This window comes from Anopheles stephensi, chromosome 2, assembly GCF_013141755.1.
Source record: "Anopheles stephensi strain Indian chromosome 2, UCI_ANSTEP_V1.0, whole genome shotgun sequence".
Classification (NCBI taxonomy): Eukaryota; Metazoa; Arthropoda; class Insecta; order Diptera; family Culicidae; genus Anopheles; species Anopheles stephensi.
This window is the reverse complement of record NC_050202.1, coordinates 55580288-55607829: the sequence shown is the minus strand read 5'-3', so window position 1 is coordinate 55607829 and position 27542 is coordinate 55580288. Positions and strand designations below refer to the sequence as shown.

Here is a 27542-nt window from a genome sequence, read left to right as displayed (position 1 = left end):
AGTACTTATGAGACATTGTTTGAGGTGGCCTTTGAGCCAAAGGCTCGGAAGTGATTTTCGGATAAACACGATTATAATTGATATCTTAAGAAACGTTACATTAAGATGTGTATTTGGCGCTCCAGCGATGTCATATATAGGCCTTGAAATTATTAGAATGTTCGATGGTTATTGGGCCTGCCATTTCTGGCTTCCAGGATTGGTTTTAATTTTGTTGTAGCAAGGTTTGTCAGTCCGGAGCTCGACGAAATGGGGCTCGGGTGGGATTTGAATTTCTGCCACTATACCAAGAGGAAGAAGTCTGCTACTGGAGCAAGTTAATCTTAACATTTATTCTCTCTGCACGTGCCAGTTGACTGTTTTTGGTAACTATTCTACTCACAATACAAAAAATAAAATTGACTGCCGTTCAATACGACTTTCTTACGAGCTAAGGCGAGGAGAACATTAACAAAACAAACATCTACGCTTAAATCTACGCTCACAACTCTCTCCAACCATTACTTGGTACGCCGCGTACCGACGGATTCGCCCCGGTAGATCGGTAACTCTTTCGACTGCCGTCGTTTGCGAATGCAGTACCGTATGAGCAGTATGAGCAGTATGATCAGCGCGATAAACAGCAGTATACCGAGCACGACGGCAGCAATGCCCGCCTCGTTCAGCCAGATATCGGTTACGTCCAGATTAAGACTGCGCACGTTCCGGCTGACATCGTACGCGGTGACGGTTACACGCGGCTGGCAGCAGGAAGCGGTATAGCTAGCCCGCACCTCATCCCGTGTGCCCGCCGTGAACGGTGTCTTGTACAGCAGGCCGGCCGGGCTGGAGGAGATGCGCATGAGGCCTGTCTCATAATCGCGAGCCATCACCTCCAGTGTCCAGAACGCACCGGTACAGGTGGCCGGTGTTGATCGTCCCTCACAGCGGCTGGAGTACGTGTACCAGAGCGATGGGCGAGTGGTATCGGCAAGCCCGGCCGAATCGGACACGGTAACCCAAGCTGACTGTGACACCGTATCGACACCGGTCGTGGAGAACGTTACCTTGTCGCGGGAACCAATCTCAGCCGTTGGCGACACAATTAGCGCGACCGTTACGATGACTGACTGTCCGGGGCTTAGTGTTACTCTGATGAGATGGAGGATGAAAGTCAGACAATTATCACACTGGTCAGTTTTGTATTTTTTTTTTTGTATTGCGCAGCCCCGTGTACTTACTGTCCGGGATTGAGTGTGCGTAGAAACGATAGCTCGTCCGTGACGCGGAAGAAGTACGTGATGGGAGTTTGGCGGTAGTTGGTAACTTCAAAGTAGAGCTGCAGTGCCTGGCCGCGGGCTCCGATCAGCTGTGAGTTAACGCCAACGTCTACCTTGGTGATGGCCTGGATCGATGCCCGACCACTGATGATGCCGCTGTCTTCATCGGTAAGCTCAGTTTGGCGCGCAAACCGATGCTCACCTCCGCTCGTTCGCGGCAATTTTGAGCTGTTGTGGCGGGGTGGAGGTCGGAATGGAATTAGACATTTGATACTTTTATGATCTATGCAATGGAGAAGAATTTTAATGAATTTTCATGAAATGATCTTCTGTCTTAACGATCCACTCAATTGTTTAATATCGTTTGTATCATATTGTTTACGACTAGGTTCGTCATATTAGCGCCTATACGTGAACGAAGAAGTTGGACCTCGCCTCGACAGCCTTGTTTGTACGGTCCAATTATTACACAAATTATTGCTTTTAGTGACGAGGGAAACCGAGGACCTGATGGTGTTAGCGTCCTGTACCCTTTGGCTAGGGATCAAAGCATTCGTCCATAAAGGGAAAGAAGATCCTGGACGACAATTATACAAATTATACACAGCCAACTGTGTGGCAGAAAATTACTCAGAGTTTAGAACAGATGGCACACCTGAACAACAGGCTTTCCCATTTTTCCGCAGCAAACCTCATTTGAAGTTTGTGTGTCCAAGATCAGTCCAAGATAGAGGATCAACTGATCGCTCAGCAATAAGCAAGTGCACTACAGCATTTAAAACTTGTTACTTACCTTCCACCAGAGTAAAGCTGGAGGTTGATATTTCCTTCCACATTATTGTTCAGCGATTCCTCGGCCTCTGCCGTGTCCCACAGCTCTGGTGCCACTGCTGAATCAGATCCAATGTCTAGCATAGAGGGAGAGAAAATGAAATGAAAGCATTTATGAGAATGCGCCTCTTATCCCTAGCGGCTTCGTAGAATAAGATGATAACAACCGTCCCCCCGGGGGTGGCGATTAAATTGTGCCCATTTTGCAATGAATCACTCGCCGTCAATGTAATTTTTACCATGCAACTGTGGACCACGGTCAAAGGTTAGTTTCTCGCCGGAGCACAGCTGTGGATCGCATCATTTTTCCGGTGACGCTGCTGTTCTTTGTTTGGTTTCTATCAACACCCGCACGCCTCTCTATGACTGTGTGTCTCTGCTGTCTACTTTCATCTCTTGGCAGCAGATGGACATTCGAGCGTCGAGGACAAATAGCGCCAATATTAGGGTGACGCATAAATAGGTTGATTGCTGTTTACGATGTAAACATAATATGCGCAACGACAAAAACTCACACACACACACATCCAAATAAAAATGCTCCAGAAACGGTGTTAACCCCGGATTCACTATGCTAAGATCATAACGAAAGTTAGGTTCAAACAAAACATAACAGACATACACACACAATGGGTCAGACTTATTCTTTCATCGGCCCTAAACCACCCTCTAAAACACGCGCCTCATTCTCCTAGGGTTTTTTTTTGTTGTTGCTGTGTATGTTGGTGCACGCGATCCACCTATACTCACGCTCGCCCAATCGCAACATCTGCGCCTCGGACCAAGCCCCCTGAAGGGCCGCGAGCGGGAAAAAATGCGCGCGGCCGACCAGTCAGTCGAAAGTAACGGAACGGAACGCATCGAAACGCGCGGTGCAGAGTGCTCTTCGGTGTGTGCGTGTGTGATTTACTCCCGTTTCATCTGGGTTTCCATGGTGATGTTGATAACTGCCGAGCAGTTGTGGTATTTCGATCGTGTGCAGAGCATAAGGTCAGTGATTATGATTTTTTTTTCCTGAAAGTCGTCACGTTTAAAACCGTCAAAAGATTCTCTTGTTGTCGTGTGGATCTCAATTTTCTTACAACTGGAATTTTCCAACCACTGCAGTGTCAATTTTCCGCAGTGTCTCAAATTGGTAAATACGAACGAGTGGATCACGTAGCGAACGCGCACACTACTCCGGTATAATTACATCGATGTGGTGGCGCCAACCACCGGGGGCGCCCTTTAACATTGTTACACTACTATCTCGCATTGCTAATGCTTCCCGCCACTATCAGATCCCTGGTGCCGCCTTAATTCGTGATTCGTGTTTATTAATTTTGCCTGATTTGTATTACTGGAGAAGCCTGGCCGGCCTGGTGATAGACTGGACCGGAATTGGGCGGAAGGTGTTTGGTGCATGGAATGAGTTGTGTGGTGGCGTTGGTATTGACCGTCCTTTCTGACACATGCGGGAACAAGGTCGGGAAAAACGGGTTGCTTCGGCTATTTGTGCCAACCGGGAGTGGAGAGTTCGCTTATCAGCTCTATGTTTATTGATCGTGTGCGAACGCTTGTACGTCATCGAGTGTGGTGGAATTAAGAAAATATTATTCGAAGCAATATAATACTAGCAAAAATTGTTTTCCTTGACTAGAAATATGTTTTTGCTGTGTTGTCATTAACCTTCACGCTGGTTTCGTAGAATAGTTTTAAAAACTTTCTGCCTTGTTATTGAAAATTCTAAAAAAATACCTACCAACCGCGTCGTTTCCATGCCAATAGAGCTGTGAAGACTTGATCGTAACGTTGTACAAGTTGCCCACCACACTTGACGAGGATACGTTTAGCCTGTAGTGTCCCGGATGTGTTTGGTTAAGGTGGTACAGTAGCAAAGAACTCTCCTTCGTGTCGTCCAATTCCGCTAATTTTACTGATGTCCGGTAGTGTAGGTCCTTGTCACGAATCAAATCAATTACAGTTCCTATATTTTAAAAGCGTCAATAAGAGGGAAAAAGAACATGTAGAGTGTTACAAGCTGCCAAATCAAGCCATGGAACGCGATGATCTCATTCTTCTCAAGCTTTGAATGTCCCCTTACCGGTTAGCGCTAGGGTGTGGGGTTTACAATGTTCGTATCATAAAATATTGATGATGTGAATGAGTGTGTATGCCCTTAAGCCAAGGATATGGTGATTCGGACGGGGGCCTGCCCATCAATAAGAAATGTGTATTGCTTCATCGATCGTTCGCCCACCGTCGTCAGCCCCCAACGTATGCTAAACCGAGGATAGCCATGTTGCGTGAAGCTGCTAGACGGGCCCCCCCCCTTAGTCGTCCGTTTGGTTTTGAATGTGTGTTCATGTTGAAAGCTAAACAACCGAACCGAAAAAAGCATGCTACTAATGAATGAATTAATACATACAACACCGCTCCCAGCAAACAAACAAAGAAAGCAGGCAGCAAAACAAAAACAGAACAAACGACGAACTTCTATGGCCGCGAGTGGCAAAAGAAACTGAGAAAAAGTTATAATACATGAAAGTAGGAGGACTACTGATGGTAGGTCCCCCGAACATGCGTACGCGACGAGAACGCGTGGAATTGTTGTTTATGTCGAACGTTGCGCGCACATGGCGTTGTGATGGAAACGTGTGTGCTCTCTAGTGCGCCAGTGTTAGTGCGGTGAATGGTTGATTGGAAGGTTGGTGTGTTGGATAAAACAGCTGGTTTTGTTTACGATCTTGCATGCGGTACCAACAATGCGGAGAGAGCGAGAGAGCATAGCATAAATTGAGCGAGAACATAACGGTTTGAGATGAGAAGAAAGCATACCGAAAAGAAAATGGGCCAAATTGGTATGAAAGATAGTGGAGCAAGAACAGGCGGAATGTTCTAGCAGCAGTACGGGAATGAATTAGGTGCGAATGCTTACTAAACAGAACACACCAAGCAGGCTGTGGGTGTTGCCGTGGAGATCGTATAAATCCTGGTGCATTATGCTTCGGGTTAATGTTAATGTTTTTTTTCTCGGTAAACACCACCAGGGGGAAAACAAAGTCATTATGGTTTATCTCAACTTTTGAGAAGGGTGGGGGCTCTTATTCCGCCTGATAATGATCATAATGGAAAACCAAACCAAAGTACAATTAAGTAATTAAAACACATTAAAATTGTCTGTCTGCTCCCGGTTGAAGGCGTATCCCTTTTTTCTTCGAAATTTTGTTTATGTTTATGTGTTGCAAGGGATACATTTGGTTTATGTTGTTCTCCAGCTTCAGGTAGCAGGGAAGTAGTGGTAATCTTTTAATTATGTAGGCAAGGTTTTCCTGGAATGAGCAGGGGAGTACACCAACCGTGCATAGACGTACGGTATCCTTTGTCGGTAATGGTAATTGAGGAAGCCACATCGAGTGCTTCTCGCTCTCTTCTGTAATTTGTTCGTGAATCGTAATGTTTAAATAACAACTGAAATAATTTAATTTGTAATTTTAAACATTATGAAGTAATGTTGAACTTATTTAAAAATCTAAACAGAAATGTGCCTTTCCATGATGCATCTCGATCGTGCTTTGTGCAACTTTTTCGAGCTTTATGGCCATATGCACTGCGAGTGTGGATTGGGAATCCGAAAGTGAGACAAAGTTGTGTGTTCCCGCCCTCCACACGCACACACATACACTATAAAACGGAATGAACCAAAAATTTCACTTTCTATGCAACTTTGAAAGCATAGCACACCCACCACAGCGTGCCATCGCGTCCAACGGCTTTGCTGGAGGGAGGTTGCGATCACAGTTTACCGGGCCGGGTGTAACAACCCAGCAACACTCACCCCATTCGATAACCATTCGAATGGCCTGCAAAACGGTTGACTGCGCACGATCATAAAACAAAATGATGAAATAATTTGCAATTAGTTCAAAGCACTAAATATTCACCTAAGGCAGATAGTTCGATGGCTGCTACCGTTGCCACGGGTATGTATGTTTGTGTGTGTGTATCCGCGACCGATCCCCCCATGCCCGCGAAGGATTCACCTGCGCAGATGTCGGGTGTACGCGTATTTGTTTTGGTTCCGCCAGCGTAGCACCGAGCTGACGTCATCGGCTCTCGAGCGTATGCTCTCGCGCGTGCGAGCAAAAGGAAGCAAACGCGCATTTTACATCGCTCACCGGGCGCGTGTGTGAGATGGACGAAGCTACATGCCAGAAGAGCGAGCGCGAGAGAGAGAGAGAGCAAGAGATATGTTATGTTGAATCCGGTAGTTGTCAAAAAACACCCGAGCCGCAGAGAAAAAGGGCGATAGAAACGCGATTCCAATGCTTCTTCGTTGGGACATCAGCACGTTCAGAGGTGCTTTTGCTTGCTCTCGCTGGAGAGTGTTCGGAAGGGTCGGAAAAACAAACTCCCTTTACCTTATTCTACTACGATTGTGGGACCGCTGTGTTTTGGTGATTTAGTGAGCTTTTGTTGTGAGCGAGGAAAAAGGTGTGCTAAAACGATCGAAAAGGTAGAGAAGAAGACGTTGACGTTTAATCGCAAGTACCGAGAGCTCTATATTCTGCTGCAGCAGATTCCTTTTGGGTGAAAAACCATCACCACACCAAGAAGTGTCGGTAAGTACGTGTCCGTTTTGCTGCCAATTCATTGGGGACCAAAATCGTGCCAAGGTGGGGTGTGTTGTTGTGATTTAAGGAAATTGCAAACGGGGAAAATTCGTTTTTTTATGTAAATTTTCCTCATCACTTTTACCTATGGTTACTGTGTGGTGCTGTTCGTACCGTTTGCTGTTGTTTTAGCTACCGAGTGTGAAAAGAAAGAAAGAAAAAACGCATTCGGTGTACCTTTTGTGAGCAGAATCATATGATATGGAAGTGAGACGTTGCTAAATGGTGAAAGTATAGAAAATTGTGAGTGAGAGGGGAGTTGAAAAGCTGGTTGAAAAAATCTATCTAGCCCGAGATTTTGCGCAATTTGTTTATGCTCCCGCGGGAGTGGGATGTATCCTTGCTGTGAGAAGAAAAGTGAGCATAGCCGCGTGTGATGCACCGTGGCGAGAGGGAAACATACTGTGAGAGAGCATGACGTGGTGTTCGACGGTGGCTCCTTTTGTTTTGATTCGCGCCGATGTCATGGAAATGATAGGGTGGTATTGTTTATTGAAACTTTTGTTAATACTTAGTTGTGTGAAGTTGTTCGCGGGATCCAATGATTGATCATCGATCCACTTTAAGAGCAGCGCTTCGGTGATTGCGCAGATAGTGAGAGGAGATCTGTTCCAACGATCGCAATAAACATGCCAGAACGATGTGTGTGTTTGGCGCTCGCTAATGTGTGTGTGTGTGTGTGTGTATGTTGTGCCAACTCGTGGAACGAACACGTGTAAAACCTGTTGTTTGAATCGCAAACGCGTCATATGGTTCAAGGTTGCCACCGTGGGACGCCGACAGTGTGTGGATTACGAGATGCCAGGCCGGTTACCGGTGTGTGTGAACCTTCCCTTTGGACCCGGTTCGTCTGCAGAGACGTAATGAAAACCGGCTTTACTTACCGCTCCCGCTGTTTGGACAGTTTGGTTAGGCTAATAGTTATTTCTGGAGCCGCAGATTCTTTTGATTTGAAGGAGGGTTTTTTGCCAGTGGCCTTCAAAGTGGGGAGTCTGTGGGTCGTTTGACTGGCGGGCCCTCTTTCAGTTTACAACAGTTAGTAGCAGTTGAGAGTTGACTCAGACATATGATCTGTTGTTGATTCTTGTGTTGATCAGTTAAGGAAGGTCCGTTAGTGAGCAGATTAATTTTTCGGAATGTTGGTTACAAAAGTGAAACGAACGGAACACGGCAATATCCTCAGAGATATGTCTTCCTTTAACAATAGACTCCAAAATGAACTGTTTTGAGCCTTATGGCGTTTCCGGTAGGAATTTTCTGTTAGTGATTAGAATTATTTTTCGGAACATTCAGAAAATGTGTGAAATGTCTGGCAGAAAAGTTGGTTAGAAAAGTGAAACGAATGGAACATATGAGTATGAGACATCAGGACACAAACAGAAAGCACCAAACGATTGCCAACGCAGTATTTTCAAATGAACAAAAACAATCCCCCAGGCCAACCCCGTCGTAGTTTGATTGATTGATGGTGATGATTTATGTTTGCTTTCTTTTCATTAATTATTTACAACAAATATAATCGCTTAATAATGTTAACACGTAAAATAGGAGTTATCCTTAAAGCTAAAGACGACCACGCTTTTGTCCCGGTTTTAATAATGGCTACCACGGTTTGATAGCTCTTGATACTCTGTTGTGATCGGTGGTAGTAAGAAGGGTTGCTTTTGCTAACAAGCAAGAAGGCACAACGGGGAAAGATGTAAGGGAAGATGTAAGGAAACTAGGAACCGAACGGGTATAGAGCACACTATACATTTCGATGTTTTTTTTTATCCTCACAGATAACAATTTGAGTGCCGGCTTTTTTCGGGGCTTTTTTTGCATTAAAAGCTATTCTAACGTCAACTAATCATCAGTGTGCAACCAAATCACACTCTATCTTTCCACAAGGGAGCTACACACACACACCTTTTTCCTATTCTTAACAACACAACGCCAAATATCGCTCTTACATTGGCAATCCTTTCGTGAGCTAACTTAAGAAATATATGATTTGTACTTGGAAAAGATTGGGAAACATTAACCTGGCTCAAGCGAAGGCCCTTCGGTCCTGATCCGAAGGTAACGACGACACCGACGACACATCATCGTTCACATAAGCACGCGATGTTTTATGCGTTGTTTTTTTTTTCCGCGCGCTCGATCGTGCAATGTTGCGTGCAACATTGTTCCAACTTGCATACAACTGGCGAAATGGTTTTATGTAAAATGCCCTCACAGTGGTTGGGGTGCCCTTGCAAAACTAACGATCGTGCAGATCGTGCTTTTGCTTCTGCATACTGCTCTTTGTTTTCGTAGGTAAAATTGTGATTTGTTTTTAGGGTTAATCGCAAAAAGTGTTTCCGACTGGCCGAGCAAACTGTGCAAAATTTAATTGCTCAATTATTGAAGTTTCTTTTCGGAAATTGGTAGGATTAATACAGATTGATGGGATGTACTGGAACACGGGTTGCAGTAGTATAAATATTACGAAACTGTGAGTTTGTAGAAAAACCAATCCTTTGCAGAGTTGATGTTTAAGCTAATTATTCTAAAGCCATCAAATGGTTGATATCAAACAAGAGAGGAGTATCGGTTTTGGAGCACGGAATATCCAACAGCAGCAGTACGATTAACTATATTCGAGTTTCAAAATAGATTTGCGATGCTCTTTACAGCTTCTCTTACTTTTACATCTGGTCTGGGGCTGAAAAGCGTACTGAGAATGACAAACAAAACGATATACAACACGAAACCCGACAGCCAACAGGACAAGCAGGACACATATTTTGCACGTTACGATGGAACTGACAAATTAGCAGTATGGATGGAGCGAGCAATCCCTGGTATGATGATTTTGTCATTGATGGAAAACTTTGAAAGGGAGAGAGGTCCTTGATAATTCCAAAGAGAGAAGGGCTTGGCGGGAACAAAAGGGTTTTGACATCCATTGCCCGCCCCAGATGATGGTTGGGTTATGGTATTTAGTCACCATTTGGCGTTTCCAGTGTGGCCTGATCGATGTGACCGTGCAGCTTGAAGTACAAACTGTTCACATCCTCCCCGACGCTGACCGGGATGGATTGCGCTCCGTGCAGATCGTGCTGGGCTAGTAGGGTTGTCTGAAAACCGGGAACGGGATGTAATTGTAGCTTCGTAACGGTGGGAAAAGGCAGCGAAGCATCTTACCAACACTGGATTGCTGCCAAAGTATCGATCGAGTTCGAAGTGTATCACACGGCCACCGGTCTTGTGGGCTAGCTCGTGGAGTGCCGTTTGGTTGGTCGTGGGCTGGTCCAGCTGTTGCTTGCTGTCCTGAATCTCCTCCCCGAACCAGATAACGTACAGCTGTTGGAGTAAGCGTGTGGAGTAAGCTATTTGGAAGTACAGGTGATGCTCCCAGAATACTGGACTTACCCGAATGCGTTTCTTGAGCAAGGTGAGAGCGGTCATGCGGGAAAGCTGTGCATCGGTAGAGGCTCTGCTGGTCGCGAGGAAGATCGCACTATCGTACGGTATCTCTTGGGAGGTTCGCAGTATGCTGTAGTACTCGCTGCCGCCATGATCGTAGCTTGGTTTCAGCAGATTGACCGCCTCCATCAAGGACTTCGTGTTGCGGAAGGTAACAGATTTCGATATGCCTGCAGAGATTGGAAAAATGCACACGGTTGTAGCAGTGCGCGCATAACGCTAACGTGCTGCCCATCGTCAACACGGAAGCAGCTTGACGTCATGGTGTGGCCAAATGTTTATTGTTTAGCTTTTGGATCACGCCTTAGTCCATGGCTTACCGTCACCAGTAAACATTGGCTTTCTCACGGTGGTACGTGATGAAGCGAGCCGTACGTGACGGGTAGTGGTGAGAAAAACTGCGCCCAGCAGGCATTACTTACCGGTAGCGTTGTAGCGCATTAGGATCGCATCGAGCGGCGATTTCGGCACTAGTGAGGCCTCCAGCACCTTCTTGGTAAAGGCAAGCGAATCGTTCGACGTGTCGACGAGAAAAGCGATCGGCATGCGAAGATTCTTGTCCGCGATCAGCTGCGCCAACAGCTCCGGTTTGGAGAGTTTACTCTCGTCGAACCCGCTGCCGCTGCCGGTGTGTGACGATGGGACCGGTTTGGTGGGTCGCAGAGGATGCAGCACGGCCGGTGGGTGATCCACGTTACCGGTGGTACCTTCCTGGTCAGGGCTCGTTCCTACTGAAGCCACCCCGGAGGGAAGCGTGGTAGTAGTCGCCAGCTGCAGAACATCGTCTTCCTGCGTGTCCTCCACATTGTTCTCTCCGTCGGGTGAGGTAAAGTGTTCGGCACTATCGTTGACTCCGGTGCTGCCACTCGTGTCGGCACCGTTGTATAGGTGGTTGGTCGTTTCCGAGGGCAAATCTTGGTGCAGATGATGGTGCTCTAGAGCTCTACTGCTCAGAGTTGGTTCCTCACGCGGATGATGATGCACTGCCCGGTGAAGCGGGTGTTCTTCCGGGGATTCACGCGCTTGCTCCTCCTGTTCACTCACGAACGCTTGCGGAACACTAGCACGCGCCTCAATGTCTACACTGGACGGCTGTTCGACACTATCGTTCCGTTCGCTCGACGCAGCTAAACTCAACCCGTAGTCCGGCACGGAGCTACCGGTAGTCAGGTACTGATCGTCTGCCCCGTTCAGCTCCGAGCTGTTGAAGCTATCGGGGTAGATGGCAGGGTCCTCCTCGCTACTACCGAACGAACCCGCACCACCATACTGCTGTTGCTCGGGATTGTTGTGATGCTGATAGTAGACACTGTCCAGCAGTCCGCCCGGTGGTAGCATTTCCGAGGATGCGGCTGCTACGGTATCCGCGGGAACGGTGGCAGATTCACCCGCATTGTCACCGTACGCTAGCAGGGAACCGGTGGGACCAGCAACCATCACCGGGTTTCCATAGGGACTAGAATAACTGTCACTTTCCCGACCGTCATCTTCCTGCAGTTCGAGAGTGGACGTTTGGCGGGAAATGGACACTAACGCTAACACTAACACTAGTATCGGAGGATACATGGTGGCAATTTGTTCGTTATCAGTTCTTGGTGTAAGATCGATTCTATCACTGATCACTGTTTTACACTGTAGAATGTTTTCGAGACTGTCTCTTCTTCGTTCTTCCGTAACGTAACACTTGAGGTACACATTAAAAACTGAGAACTTGCAATTGCTTTAACCTAACATTGGTCAATTGATCGTTGTTTCCTGTGGAGAATCGTTTTACATAACTGACGGTCTGTGGATTATTTAAAGAAACCCATTAGAATGAAAGAGAATGGCTTAGATACTTAATATCCAACTACTACACAAGGCTTAACCCGCACTGTAAATCGCTCCGCGCTGTAAATGTAACTTGCCGTCCATAAATATTGGTACTCTGCTCAGAACATCCAGCTCGAACCAGCTGCAAAACAAAGTACAAGACCTTTACCGAAGTTTAACAGCGCCTTTTCAACTAATGCCCTTTGGTACCGGTCGCCCGTACCGTGTGTGGACTGCTCGTAGCACAGGTTGTGCCAGCCCGTCTTTGCGATACGAACAACGGCGATCCCTTCGCACGGGCCGATCCGACACTTTGCGACACTGAAGTGCGTCGTCTCCCTATCGTGCAGTGAGCCCACCCGTAAGCCACCGTGTGCCGCCGCCGACTGAAAGTTAGTGGTACACCTTGAACGTGGTCGCGGGCATCACGTCCGAGGCGCTGCCCAGACGCGGTATGGCCAGTATGGTTCGCTGTTGTGGTTTGGTGCGCTACCCAACAACCATCATTGTAACCGCGGGGTGGCAGCACTAGCAGCTATGGATAGTAAACAGTCTGCAGCACCGGCTTCGGTTGTGTTAGCGCCGGTGGTAGGCTATTTTTGTATGTCTCTCGCGCTATATTCGCGGCCCGCGTGGTCACCTGTGTTGCTGCTGGTCGCGTTAATAATATGTTTTCATAGTTTCCACACACTAAACCCGATGCTAGGTTTGTGCTAGGGCAATGATCAAATAATCCCCGCACGCCCGCTTCGGTCTCCGAACGTAGTGGGGCGACCGGTTTTTTGATCGCACGAAAATGGGATGATAATTTATCAGCCACGATCATGCAGCCAAGACCCCGCGTGAGGATGTTTTGATTTCACGGTAAGTGAGAAAGAGTTGTGGATGTAGACGAAACAGAGCGAAAGAGAGAGATGTAGATTGTGTTCAACGTTTGTTGGACAGTCTTCAAAAGTGCCCAATGGAATTAGGTTCAAAAGACTTTGGATTTAACCATGTTCAGGTACGGAGTTGCTAAAAGTCTGGAAAACTGTCTTCCTATCCTGCTTCCTTATGATCAACGAGCTAGCTTATGCCTGCCTGATGTTGTTTGTAGTTGACGTAATCAGAGATCTTGTTTTTATGATCTATTTGTTTGTTCCGCTATGTACGTTTAAGCTCCGATGCGAAGTTTGCCCTAACTTCCTTAAAATGAATCCACCCTCGGGGTGTAAAGATCGAGTCCACATTCGCTGGGAAAACTCGCTCTATTCGAGCATTGTGTAGCAACGTGAAGAAGATTCATACAAAATGGAGTAGGTGATCATCATTCATGCCTCACATGTGCCTCGTCACGGCATCCCACCGCGGAAAGCGAAAGTTTAGTACATCTCACAGCACATAATAGCACCGTTCTCCTAGTACACCTCAACCTCGCCATCGATCGTGTATTGACTTGGAAGATGAGCTGAACTGCTTTACTTCCGGATTTCGTGTTCCCCCGTGTACGGTGATCGTTCTTCTGATCGTTGCATTATAATTCATCATCTTCACCGCAAACTTCGGCCGTGCATTGTGAGTGTGTTTGCAAACAACAGCAAGTCGTCGATCTCCGGTGTTGGGACCGCGGTGTAAGCATGCCTTGCGCTCCCACATGTTAGCTTTTTGCAGTCTCTGGAGGCGGGAGGCCTACTTTAGCTAGTGTTCCGACATTATGCTCATTGAGCACCGTTCATTCTTCAACAGCTGATCAAAGCGAGCGAAACTGGTCGTGAGCTCCACGATCGGCAGACCACCCGTGAAGTGCTCGTAAAAGAAAGCCCTGCTGTGGTGCGATGTTGCAAAACATGATTGTGACACAATTATTTTGATTTCTGACACTGGCGTGTGTCTCAAGTGTGAGTGGAGGCCCCCTTTTTGAGACATAGCCCATGAGAGGATTAAATTGATGGGTTTAGAATTTGCGTCAGCCTTTGCTGTGTTAGACTGTGCTAGGCGTTTTGTTTTTGCACCTTCAAGTGTTTCTCGATTCTACACCGTTTTTCTATTGCATTCTTGCTGTCGAATGGTAGAGAATAACTTTGCCGCACTCGGACTGACAGTGTCGGGCCGCCAGCAGACACAAGGGGTACCAGGTACAATCGGATCTGTAAAGCTAGTGTTGATTTGTTGGGCTATGAAAATGTGACACCTATGCAGCTTAGCCCACCTTCCCCTCGCTTCACTCCATCTCCAGCCCCCTCCCCCCCTCACCGCCCTTTTCGTGCAGTTATTTATTCTCTCACTGTACTAGGTTAAGCCTGGGGTGAAATATGAAGCACCCCACCCCAATGTGTTTCGGCGAGTTTCTTCATTTGCGTTGGAAATTATGCGTTTTCCTTCTTGGGGGCGGCCGGTGAATTGTGTCCTCACCGATAGTCGCCGTAGTGCTCTCATTTAAATAAGAGGGTGCAAGCAAGAATTTTGCATCCTAATGTTGGCGGTGTTTGCCATTTTATATTGTGTATTGTGACTTTTGTCTCGTTTGCTTTAGACGAAGCGCGGCACAACTGGGGTAGTGCGAACCTGTCGCAGCGAAACAGACCTTTACGCGTCTAAGGTGCAGAACTACAGGTGTACTGTAGTGATGCATCAATTGACAGCATTATTCTGTGCTCTGGTGTGCGATCTGGAGGTGTTACAGCTTTAAAGCAGATGATGTAACAGATTACAAAGAATGCTGTGACTTGTTTAACAAAACGTGAAGTAAAGTATGCCAATAAAAACTTTAAGTCAGTAATCACGACTCGGCCGAATGATATAATGCACACCAGTTTGCAATCCTTATGGGGTCGTGCTATCGTAACTTTCTTTTTCTCGCCTATTATTCCCACCTCATCGGTGGCCCTACTGTACCGACCTACATCCGCTCGCTTGACTGAGCTGAGCTCGGCCACTGTACGAGATTGTGCCCGATGACCAGCCCAGTGAAAGGCGGCCTGACCTTCACTGGCCACGGACCGGTGTAGCGTAAGCAGGGAGACACCAAACAAAAAAAAATACAAGAAGTTTAACAGATAAACAGCAATTCAGGAGTGGATCTGGGTTAACTCTGGCTGACTCTCCGGTGTTACATCGATCGTACGTATCAGTCACCTGATCCGAGCGTCAGCTGACAGTGTGGAATTGAATAATTGAACAAACGGTTCGCTTTCGCTTCGGTTTGCAATTGACATCTCGATTATAGCTCCGCCGTTCGCTGTGCGGTTGATAGTGTAATTAATTTCCTTTCACGAAACGCGCCCCTGGCGGGAGGGTTTACAGTCACACCAAAAATGGAGTCCATAATCAAGACCGTAAAGTAATGAGGACTGTTTTGCTTTTTTTTGCCATTCTTCTACTTGTGAGCGTTGTGAAGAAAGTGTCCCACGAACGAAGTAACCGGGAGCAATGATCATCATGACTCACACTTCCCGTTCGAAGCGTTCTTTAAATAATATACTAAAGAACTTTGCTAATTATCAAGTGGGTAAATCCGTTGTGTTTAAACAGGCACACACAGTCAGACACAGCAAGCCTTCACTGCTATTATTAGTATATTTATACGACCGTCTATACGACTGGCAGAAACTGACCAAGCCTCTGTGCCGGCACATTGTAACGACCCGGACCAGTGCAAAGAACATCGAACAGCCGCACCTTGCCCGAATCAATATAGCCACCACCGGATTGGAGAGCCGGATTACCCTTGCGGTTGTCACATTATTTCTTGGTCACGATGGAGATGCCTACCGACCGCACAGCCAGCTTTTTCTTCAGCAACACCGTCCGGTTACACTAAATTCTTCCGCTAACGTTTTAGTGACGTGTATCGGCGGTGACGCCTCGTTTGCACAGCGCTGGGAAGGAACTGCACAAGGGGCACGGCATTGCAAATGAAGTTGCTTTTATGCATGTCGTATTTTGTCACATTTTCGCTAGTTGAACACCGCTCCGGTGCCGCAGTTGTATGGCCGTGGAGAAACTCAGAGTGGAAGTACTCTGGCAGGAAGACGCGAAACACTGACCACCACAATGGTTGTGTGGTTGGCGTAAAAGTTTACCACCATCAGGGTAACACTATTGAACTGCCTGTAGGTTTGGACGCAAGAAAAAAACACCAACCAACCAAATCTCTCGCGCTACCGTTGTGACCCCGAAAGGAAGGTTTGGCCATATGGTACAGAGTGAGGAATGGTAGGTTCCATTCCGGGGGGGGGGCGGATCCATTGCAACGGAAGAAGTCCGGTGTGATATAATTCACGTTTCTTTGGTCACCTTTCAGCCGGTGGAGCCCATCCGGTGAACGGGTGCGCCATTTGTTGTACATATAACGGAAGAAGGAAAGGATGTCCTGAACAGGATTTGTTTAGATCACACGATATGGGCAGTAGACATGATCCTTGAAGAAAGCGGACCATAGTAAAAAAGTTATTTCATTTAAATTCTTTCTACAATTGTTCAAGAAAATCTTTGCAAGTCTCACTGATGGAAAAAAAAAACACTGAACCAACGACTCCGCTATGCAGCACAATCTTTCATCTGTCTTAGAGTCTTTGGCACCTGCCGCATATTGTTGGTCTTATGACCGGCTGGCTGATCCGCGTTTGTTGCAGGGCTGGGTAACCGGCTGCTGGTGGCTGCCATTGCCTGCTGACTTTTTAGTGGAAACAAGTTTTCGCTTCACACTCGCACCACCGACCATCCGAAACCGACCGGACGGAATGACGAATGCTGCACCACCTGAGTAGCACTGTCGCGCGAATGTGTGCCCCCGGGAGTTGTTTGGTGCCTGTGGACACAACAAGCCTCGCGGACAATAATGATACGAAAAAGTCCCCCCGAAAAACCGGTCTCCATGTTCGCGTGCGGCGGTTGTTAGCCGACGAAGGCAGGTGGGCAAGAGGGAAGGGACTGTTTCTGTGTTTTGCCGCCATGGTTGAGCGGTTGGATTATGGAGTCGCGGTGGGATCGGGAATCTGGGCGTGGAAGATCAAATTGGCATTCGGTGCAGGGTAGGAGAAGATCTTCGCGACCTGCCACGGATAAATTCTAACGAAGATCGATTTTTTGACATCATCTTTCTTTGGAAGGAGAATTTTCTGGAACATGGCATATGCGACGTGACGTATGAAAGTATTTGCTCTGAGACAAACCGCCCGTTTGTTTTGGACGAGTGGTGTTTTAAATGTTTGGTTTTTATCTTCAGGTATTCTGATGATAAACTCCCAAGACTTTATCACCTTTCTTTCGGTGATGTCATACTGATCTTTATATAGTTAGTTAGGTTAGGAAGCTATTAAGCATGTTTTCGATTATGATACAGCGCACACTCGCTGTAACAAAACAAAAACTATTCTTCAGCCTTTGTTTGGAGGACTCTCTGGGCTTGAGTAGGTCTAACTGGTCGTCTCAGCTCATCGCTGATTGGGTTGGTATTTAAGACCCTTTTTCGATTTCGTAGTTCAGCTGTTGTGAATGCGAGAGTTCATTCGACTTCTCGGCTCGACAGTCTGTTCGCGGTGGGTTCCCCAGAGATGGAAGTCTCTGAAGAGGTCAGTAGGTTTACACCGACACGCACCGGTTTTTTTTTCTCCACAAGATATTTCGTTTATCCTGACGCAACCGAACAGGTAAATCAAAAGATCACCCCAGCAACTATGGCAATAGATCGCACAAGGGTGTAGAGAGATAAGATTTCCACCCGCCATTCCATCCCGTCCTGCCGGGTAATGTACACCGTCCGGAATGCTGCTGAGAATCTGGTCGCACGGGCACACAATCAGGACAGGCAGATTGGTTCGACAACTCCAATCAAAAAGGGGATAGGATTACCTGGCTGTGACGTGGTACGTCTGTGCCACACGTCGTTCTTTGAACGAAACCTATGATTGCTCAATTGTAGCGATTCCTACCAAAAGCACTACTGGTCCTGCCGAAAGCGTGCCTTTTTTCGTTTCCCATGCGGCTCTTGGCGGCTGCATGGTGAACATCACATCTCAGCCCCGATAGTAAAGGTTGACGGGGCTAGACGTGAACATCGCACACAGTTGACCTCTTCATGATGCTTCATGGGTTCCTCCAGCTGCTCACCCGGTCTCCGATCGTCGATAACCTTTGAAATTAACCCTACCAGCCAGTGAACCAACCACCTGGAGGTCCCCGGCTTCTTGTAATGCTTCGGCCAAAGATGACTTGTGCCGGGGGTGAACTTTGTTGCCCGCTAATAGAGAGAGCTTTTGCTCCTACCGCACCTCGGGCCGGGGTACTCACACTGGCCGTAAGCCGTTTGCCAAACCTTGCGTGGGGGTTAGGGTAGCGAGGGGTGAACAAAATTCCTTAAAACAAGAGGAATGAAAAAAAAAATCTCTCACGAATCTCAAAGGCCCAAACTGAACGTCTGAATGTGTGATTGTGAGCGCAGGCCGGTTTGCTGCCTGGCATGCTTCAATGTTTATGCGGTTGATCATGATGGTAAATGGAATATGCGGCTGGTCGGGGGCGCTGACGGTCAACGCACAAACGCCCCGTGCCCCCCCCCCCCCCCCCCCCCCCCTCTCTCCCTCGCTGGGGATCTAGACCCCATGGCTCGAAGTGAAGAGACCGGCGTAAGCCTCGGGCGCGGGCTAGTCTTTTCTCCCACCGTTGGTGCTGGTGGGCAAGGTGGTTCGCACGGGACGCACACGTATATACGGCGAGAGCATGTAATTGATCTTTTCTTGGTGGATGCGAAGCAAACAAAACAGCAGCAGCAGCAGCAGCAGCAAAGTTTAAGAAGCGAAAAAAAAGTGCGATAATAATGATCCGCTAGACGGTTACGTAAGGACAAGTGTGTGTGTGTGTGTGCGTGCTTTTTTTCGGTTGGCAGTGTTGCTGCCTCACAATCGCCTTCCCTTTGCACTGCACTCCATCAAACGGTGGCAACCGATCCGATGGGAAATGGGTGAAGAGGTGTTGAAAAGAATGTACACACAGAAAATATGTATGGGCCGCGGCTTTGGCTACTTCCACGGATCATTCATCTGATTGTAACTGTGGAGATGGAGTGGCGGCGCGGACGCGTACACACAACAATAGGTGAATGAGAAAGGCCCCACGAAGATATGGTGGGGCTCCACCATATTCTCTGCTGCCGTGGACGGCCACGTGTCCTTGAGAAAAGAAATATTAAATTCAAAATGCATTTTGCATGTGCTTCTCGTGTTGGGTGGATGACCATTTCTCGACGAGGCGAGAGAGAGAGAGAGAGAGTACGGCTTGTGAAGAGCAGTGAAACATTAAGAGCTTTAAGTAGCTCGCCCTGAGTAGTCTACCTCTCGTCTGGATCGTCTACCACTAGACACACTTTGAAGAAGTACCCTTTTGGAGGTAACGCAAGATTTGTTTGTGTGTGAAGGGTAGAAAATGTTGACGATTTCCCTTCGGTTTCCGAACATCAAAACAATCCCAGAAAACCGGTTGCCTATCAGCTGTTAACTAGCCACCTTTGGACGCTACATGTCGAAAGACGTCATCGAAGTTGCTAAGCAATCACCAACTTTAGTAACACCGTCTTTAGCAGTCATGGTTAGTGGATCAAAGCGCAAGCGATCGGTTTTACAAAACGGCTGAACTTGTGAGGATCATCTTGATCATTCGCTATGAGGGGAAACAAAAAAAGAAACCGGTCCTGATTTGATCACTAGCAAAAATGCTGTCCCTCCCAGTGTGTACATTCAAAAATCGAGACAAAACTGGTGGTGTGTCTAGTTTTGGACAACTCGGTGTACATGTTTGGTGTTTCCGGCTTCAACACCAATCAGCGGTGACCTTAATTATGAAAACAATTCACACGCCCGGCAAAGGCGGCCCTCAGACTCGGTCAGGCACGCGTTGTAAAAGCCCAGATATTGCGTCGATTGGTCGAACTGGACAAACCCGTGCTGGGCTCTGGTCAGAAATTCAAAGTCAAACGACGGGAACAACTGGTGCTTACGTGATGTGGTTTTGATGGTGAGCTAACAAATCATTTGGACCTGCATGGCTGCATGATTGTAAAACCCTTTTCGCATTAAGGACGATGAACCGGAAAAGATGTCCAGCAAACATGTGATGCGTCATCATTGTAAGTTCGATATGGTCATTTTTGAACGAAAATTACCATTCACCAGCCGGTGAACCGGTTGCTGATCATCACCCAAACCCGATCTCTCTTCCATTGTTGAAAGATCCAAAAAAAAAAAAACAGGCATCCATTCCAGTAAAAGTGCGATGAGATAGGATCCGCCAACGAAAAAGGACCCTTGCGGAGGGCCATGATAAGGAAGAAAGTCTCCCTGAGCTGCCGGTATGGGTTGTTCGAAAAAACGGGGGGAGAACCAAGCACTTACATACGATAATTGAGCTACCCATACGTGGTCCGGTTTGCGATGGTTCCTCGCTCCAATCCTCACCATCGCTCCCTAAGAGGTGGGTACTTGAATCGACACTCATTGTCCCAAAATTGGGACCCACCTTGAGGCTTTTACATTCCCAACCACCAAGTGCAAAACCATTAAGCAGCCACCGAAACTTGTGTGTAGTGCGTTGTGTTTTGTTTTTGTTTTTTTTTTTTGTTCATACCAGAAGGAGCTGAGCTTAAATGCGGTGGAATGTACCGTAACGTGCAACGATTCCCGTTGTGGTGTCCATAAACGGTTATTTCTTTTGTGCGTGAACCTGGCGGAGGGGGTGGTCCGCACCAGAAGGGGGTTGGAGGAGGTTTTTGTTTTGGAAATGGTTCCGGAACATGCGGGTACGCGACTTTTTCGTGGCTTTCATTTATGGCACTCATCGTTGCGCACTCAGCCTCTCTTTCCCTACTGCTGCTGGCCGGTAAGAGGCAAAACCACTCTGGACCTGTTGAAATGATACCGATGGAATTCTCGGTCTGCCTGGCCAGCAAAACCCCCGAGAAAAGTTCTCTACTGCGGCCCTGGTAGAGGAGATGGATTTTTTTTTAACCTGAACAAAGCCAGGTTTGGGCGAAGCTTCCATTGGTGCCCTGGTCTGGTGGCGACCACGAATATCTGTCACGAGTCGAAGAGATGCCCAGTGACAGTCGTGTTAATTTTGCGACCAATCTTTCTCTCTCTCCGGAAAGGTGAAAAACAAAAAACCGGTCGCACCTCCGGGTGGCTCAGTGGCCCGGGTGGTACTGGTTTTTTTTTATTTCGATTTGCTGGTAGCTGCAGAAGAAGGATTTTTGCGCCACCGTGTTTCACTTCCTTCGACACACACACACACACACGAACGAGCCGTTGTTTGGCTGTGTGTATTTGCGTATTTGGCGAAAGCAAGACTCGCTGATCAACACGGCAAGATTACCCGGTGGCAAGTGCTGCAAAATTTTTGGGGTAGATTTTGTTGGACGCTCGCGGGCCCCGGTCGGACAACTTTACGACTTCCATCCACACGGTGTGGGAAACAGGAACGGACGAAGAAATCGCTAACGTAACGGCTGGCAGTTAAAGCAAGCACGGGCGAGGAAATAGGCAACCGAAACACGAAGCCTAGTGATGAAATCCTCCGATGAGTAGACGCACTCTATGATAACACAACAGTTTGTGGGGCGTCTAACTTCTGACATTAGGACATTAGGACGGTAGCTCCACCATCGGGGGTTGACTTAAACTTACGACGACGGACGGACGGATCATCACCGAGGCGTATTGTGGCGCGTGTGCACTATTGTATCGAAGATCAGATCAGATCGCTGCGCGCGTACATGTCAAACGAAAGGAACCTGCTGCTGCTGCTGCTGCTGCTGCTGTTGTGGTTGCTGCCCTGCAACTGGCTTGCTTTCGTCAGCGCAGCAACACACACCCACGTGCGCGTGGAACCAGCCCAGGGAGGGCATATCAAGTGCACACAACGAGATCGATCGATCGAGCGAGCCGGTCGCGTAGTGTGTCCTGTGCCTCAAAACGTACTTGCGATGTGAAGAAAACAGGGTACTGGCTCTGCTACCACGCAGCAGATCGATTGCATTCCGCGGTTGTTGTCGTGGCGTGAAGCAAGTGCGCTCAAACGTATGCAATTTGAAGTCTGGTCGGCGGCAAGATATCGTGTGAAGTTGGCCGTCGAGGGGGGTGTATGTGGGAAACGATCGATCAAAACGCACCACTCGGGCGGGTTCGAAAGATCGGTGCTGCGATCAAGGTTCGGCGTTTCTTAGCTTATCCTCGATGAAACAATGCACACACAGCGGCACAAACTCGGTCGAACGGGGCATGCGAAAAACCGAGAACTCACACGCGACGCTATGCACTGACTGACCACAGTTTTATCACACATGTCAAAGGAAAGCGTAGATTAATACCCAGCGACGATATGGGAGTTGAACGATGCAAATCAACTTTGCTTTATGGTTAACGATTATACCATTATAACCGATCCGACCGATCGAAACACAGAAGCAATCACATTTAGAACTATACGCTGCCACAACATCCTTTGCCACCCAATCTCTTCACTGCAGAACCAATCGAAAACCTCATCACATCTGCTTAAAGCATGGCATGTGGTTTGGGATTCTTTTTTCCATTTTTTCGAGAACACAACTTTGACCCAGCTTTGCGAAATCACGCTCAGAACCGCAAACACACAATCGCGTAACGTTGAGGCAGAAAAAAAACAACAACGAGACAACTCTCTAGAACACACACACACAGTTGTCGCTCACTTTTTTCTTCACCTAATTTAACCGCAAAATAAACAAAACACAACACCCTCTTACTCTGCTCTTCAACTGTCATTTAAACAATTCAAATCCACTGCACGGATGACAGTTAGTGTGCCCCTCCTCCACCCCGCAACGTGGATTAATGCTTCAATTTAAAATTACACACGATCTATATCGTTATTGGTGCACTAACGGGTGTAAATTGCGGCGCTGGTGCACACTGGACTTAAACACGGACAGAGACCGACCGACTATATATCTGACGACGGACGGCGTAGCGAAACACCTCCAATCCGGCCGGGCGCTAAAATGAAACTGAAAGCGAACGATATTAAGCAGGAATTTTGTTCTGCTGTTTGTTCGCGCGTCTCCCAAACCCCCAACTCCATCCGGGGGAGCATTTCGTCCCTCCTCACCTTCCCACCCTCCATCCCACCTGGGGCAAGAGCTTGTCTCGTTCGCTCACACGCTCACATTGCTTCGATGCCTTTCCCATAACCCTGCACACCCTGTACCGAAGTGGCTGAGCGGTGTGAAGCCTTCGGGCGGTTTGCTGGAGCAAAACTTGGCTTCGGTGTTCGGCGCAGCCTCGTTCGTTAAGGGGGTTGGTGTGTTCATCCGTTCGTTTTCGGAATTCATTTGCGGCACTGTGTGTGAGTGTTCATTTGGTGAATGGGGGGTGGGTTTTGTAGCAGAAAAAGAAAGCCTTTTTTTAGTGGGCTCGTGTAACTTCGTGTTTCTCGTGTAAAGAGACTTTAATCCTTGGTGGATGACGGGTGGAGATTTTATTACTTTTCCTTCGATCATTCCTGAAAATTGGGCTTCAGATAGATATTTTATGAACTGAGGTGTCTTTGTGGAGAAGATAGCAAGCACAAAGGTTTTCTTACCGCCGATGCCTTAAAAGCGGTGCTGTTGACAAAAAAGGGGTGCGCGCACAACAATTAGCGTTGTTTGCTCTTAAACGTAGATAGCGCAGGACCATTACATAATTCCATGTACGCAATAACTCAGTACTTCCCTTCGAGGGTGTTTTTTCAGTGCCCTGCTAAGGAGTATGGTACTATACACTGTGTACGGAAGTTTGATCACCGCCACCTTCATAGCAGTAACCTTCCAAAAAGTGTGAACAAAAAGGCACCCATATTGAAACGCGATCAACGTTTCGTGCTGACATTTTAGACCCATTACAGGTGGCGCTTTGACTTGCGTTTTTTTTTTTTTTTATTGAATTCCTACGTCGCATCAGGCAGCGCTAATTAAGCGAATCGTCCAGCGAGAACAGCTGCCTGCCATAAGTTCTTGATTATCCTCGTTAGTGTCCCTCGTCGGGCCACATAAGGGGGCAGAGCAAACGCTCTAGATTTCCCGGCCCGATGTTTCCATCCTCTCCGCACATGGTTGCGAGAAAAACCGGTTCGAACTTTGCTGATTGATTCTTGTTTTTGGAGGGAGGCTCAAGCTCATCGCTATAAGCTTTCCGAATTATGGTAATATGTGGCTGGGGTGTAAATATATCCCCCACTGGTACGGGGTAGGGGGGGGGGGAGTACGATCGCGGCTGACGATGGAGGCCGCCGAATGTGTTCGAGCTGCTGCTTGTTGCATCAAGATCAAGATCGTTCCGATCGTTTGAGCGTTTAAGATCGTTTTGAGCACGGCTTTCGGAGCCGTTGCGGCACAGGTGGAAAGATTTAATTACCAATCCTACCACCGCAAGCCCGATGATGCACCCCGTATATCGCGTTTCTGCTGCGAAAGTTTTGCGTGTTTTTGCCGTTGCTTCACAGTTTGAGAATCAGTCGCTAAAAATACATTCTAGCGATCATCCTCGATCTGGAGGTTACTTGGTCGATAGTGACTTTGAAAGCTTCTCGCTTCTCGCTTCACGTGACGCCTCTCGATCAAGGAACGTGGTGGGGTGGATTGCAACCTTCCAGTTGTAAACAGATGATACCGTATCGTTAATTGATTTGAATAGCACGTGTAATTAACCAGTTCGCCGAACACCGCGGGGGGAAAGACAAATCATAATGATTGATTGGTAAATTAATTGAGCCAGCCGAGCAATTTGCAATCCGGTTCAAAGCGGTGATTGGTATACATTTTGTTGTTATGTTTTTTTTTTTTTTAAATAATTCTCTTTTGCTTTAAGATATTAAGCTATCGGAAGAGTTTGTTAGTAGACAAATTTTGAAGTAATAAGGTCGTCCTACCTCAACATCCGGATCCGTACGGTAATGGCGTGTGATGGCTGTGCTGGATGGTTTTGCAGCATGTGGCCACACGTGAAACTTGTTAAACAATGGCACTACACGAGAGGGATGAGGTTCAGGCTGAGAGGAAAGCGAAATCAGCAGCACAATGGTGCACTGATAATAGTGTGCTTAGTGCGACCGCTTATGATTGGTTAATCAGGGCCAGATCATCAACTGGTAGATAATGGGATGGTGAACGTTGTGCGTCGGTCGCTGTCATTCTGATGACAACAGCTAAACGGGATGCATCATCGCAGGTGGTGTGAAGTTTTGAGAAGGAACTGTCATCGAGTGCACGCAATAAGAAGCAGAAACAAAATCGTAAAACAAACAGAACTCTTTTTTATCCAACGAAAGCTACAATTGTTTGTAGAATCGTTCACTAATGGAGGAGTGATGGTAAAGACAGCAAGATAAATCAGTGGAATGAGCCAAGCTTATCTCCAGAAGAATCGTTCCCCTGTAAGAAACCCACCAATTCTTCATCGTCAGTTTCAACGGAACCTTCAACAGCCCTTTGCCCAGCGAACTGGTCGCACTTGTATGCAAATTTCAAGCCAACTTCTCGCTCAATAGCAGTGTGGCACCAGCGTCTAATTGCTTTACAGTAGTGCACCCTTGGCGCTTGTTTGCGGCCGTGTTTACCCGCGCCGAGTGCGCTTTGTTTAGGTAAAACGTGCATGCATCGGTGCAACTTCTCACTGCCCGTTAATAAATGATCGGCTGTCTGTCAGTTCGACTGATGATGCTGGTGATGATTTGTTTAATCGACCGCTTCAAAAAAAAAAAAAAGAGATGAGCAAATAGCACTTCTTTTCGCTTCCTCCTACACTACGGGGCCGGAGTGTGTGGCCGACCGCGACACTGTTGCATATCGCTCCATCGCTTTCGGTTTCTATGCACCACCGATGGAGGCGCACGGTGCTGGTTCGTTCCCTTTTGGAGCGCCCGTTACGTAAGGCGACTTTCGAAAGGTTCTACCGCAAGGAAGGGAGTGCAGGGCGTTAGAAGGAAAAAAAAACATTCCGTAAACCGCTACGTACGTAGAACATAGTAGCGCGCCCTTTTAAAAGCGGTACCGCTGAATCGCGCTGAAGCGAGAGGTTCGTCGCTTGTCTGTGAAATGAGTCTTTCGATTAGCGGAGCAAAACAGATTGAATGGTACGGCATTCAAATGAGTGTCACTTCACTTTTTTTTCTTGAAATATTACAAAACACTCACTTAGTCACACGAAAAGGTTTAAGAAATTAATTCCGAAAAAATAAAATAAAACACACACACACACACAGCACTGCACTTTACACTTGGGGGATGTAAAATATTTTCCCTCAGGATCGATTCACATAAACGTACACACGCATGTTTCACCTGGATCCGGTCCGGGTGACGATCGATCACAGACTGCCCGGGTACACGGTTTGGTGAACGGTACTGAGTTCTGTCCTCCCCATTTGCGATATTGTATAACCGACTCCGACGGAACCCGGGGTTGGATTCCTGCCTGTATTCGTCCGGAAGATGCACGAGTAAAAGAGAAAACAAATCGTAAAGAACAGGCGCACATTTTTCTTTTAAACAGGGTTCGGTCCTTCCCATGCGTATGACGTGTTGCATCCACCCCATGGAAACGTACTTAACCACCTACAAAAGCCATTATTTAATGTAGCGCACAACAGCGCCCAGGTCAGCGCGGTGTTCGAGTGATGTCTGTTACAAGAAGTAGCTCATTTTTGGGGTGTGTGTGCCAAACTGATTCCCTTGCGGCGCGACACACACGCCAGAACGGGTGAGTGATGTGTCACAGTAGGGAAGCACCGGATCGGCTTGCGCCTTTCGAGGAAATAGCCCTGACAACGCCTAGATGAAGGGAAAAAAAGCTTTTTTTTCGAGTGCGAGCGCGATAACAAATTTAGCATTGAAAAACAACAAGCGCGGGCGAATTGCGCAATGTCCCTTGAACCGGTCCCAGCGACATGCGTTGCGGGTGCGGAAAACTATTTTTAATGGCGTGCTCTGACCGACAAGGGTGTATTAAGGGTTGGGTTGGAAGCGTTGGGAAATTACAGAAATGCTCTGATAAGATTGTGTCTGTTTATTCATGTCTGTGTATGTGTGTGTGGTTTTGGGCTTTTTCGTTATCGTTGAGGGGAAGATCATTTCAAAGGAAAACGGTGATCGAACAGTCGTCCATATTGGCGTGTGTGGCAGTAAATTCATCGCGAATGTTGTTTATCTATTGTGCGCATTGTGTACTTTGCGGTCGTTACGATAGCTAATGTGTTTGAACGATATGGGTGGGTAGTTAGGCTTTCAAGGTTCAAGTGCACTTGACTGTGATCTGTTTAAAAAAAATCTATCTTAAAGGTTTTTAAAATCTGAAAAGTCGCAATTAGTGCACAAAAACCTTTTGCGACATTCGAATAGATTTTATTTGGGTTTTTTTATTTATTCACCAACTGACATTCCCTTTTCTGAGACTCCCCCAGTCACACGTGTTAATAAAAAGCTCGATCAAACCGATCACGCCCGCTCGATTGACTGTTATCGAGGGCGTTCCATGTCTGAAGTGTGCGTCCTTAG

General features: G+C 47.3%; 2 protein-coding genes across 11 annotated transcripts in view; one reads left to right on the top strand and one right to left on the bottom strand.

The window, feature by feature from the left end:
* Window positions 1-27542, top strand: part of LOC118502834 (nascent polypeptide-associated complex subunit alpha, muscle-specific form) — a 40767-nt gene that overhangs the window by 588 nt on the left and 12637 nt on the right. Inside the window, exon 1 of one of the 2 annotated variants that reach the window (XM_036035511.1) lies at window positions 7378-7558. The exons of the other annotated variant lie outside the window; for it this stretch is intronic. Coding sequence (XP_035891404.1) covers window positions 7492-7558 — 67 coding nt within the window. The 5' untranslated portion in view covers window positions 7378-7491. Of the gene's footprint in view, window positions 1-7377; window positions 7559-27542 lie in introns of those variants that run through there. 2 annotated transcript variants of the gene reach the window in all.
* Window positions 91-26403, bottom strand: LOC118502840. Of its 9 annotated transcripts, none has more exons than XM_036035522.1 (9): window positions 26184-26403; window positions 10615-11978; window positions 10139-10362; window positions 9911-10069; window positions 9714-9843; window positions 3832-4056; window positions 2053-2167; window positions 1221-1487; window positions 91-1131 (listed from the first exon to the last, which is right to left on the bottom strand). In XM_036035522.1, the coding sequence occupies exons 2-9, from the start codon at window positions 11756-11758 to the stop codon at window positions 501-503; spliced, it is 2895 nt and encodes a 964-aa protein (XP_035891415.1). In that variant the 5' UTR covers window positions 11759-11978; window positions 26184-26403; the 3' UTR covers window positions 91-500. The 9 variants fall into 9 exon arrangements, with proteins under 9 accessions (XP_035891415.1, XP_035891418.1, XP_035891421.1 ...); XM_036035525.1 differs by having other exon boundaries at window positions 10615-11947; XM_036035528.1 differs by having other exon boundaries at window positions 26316-26337.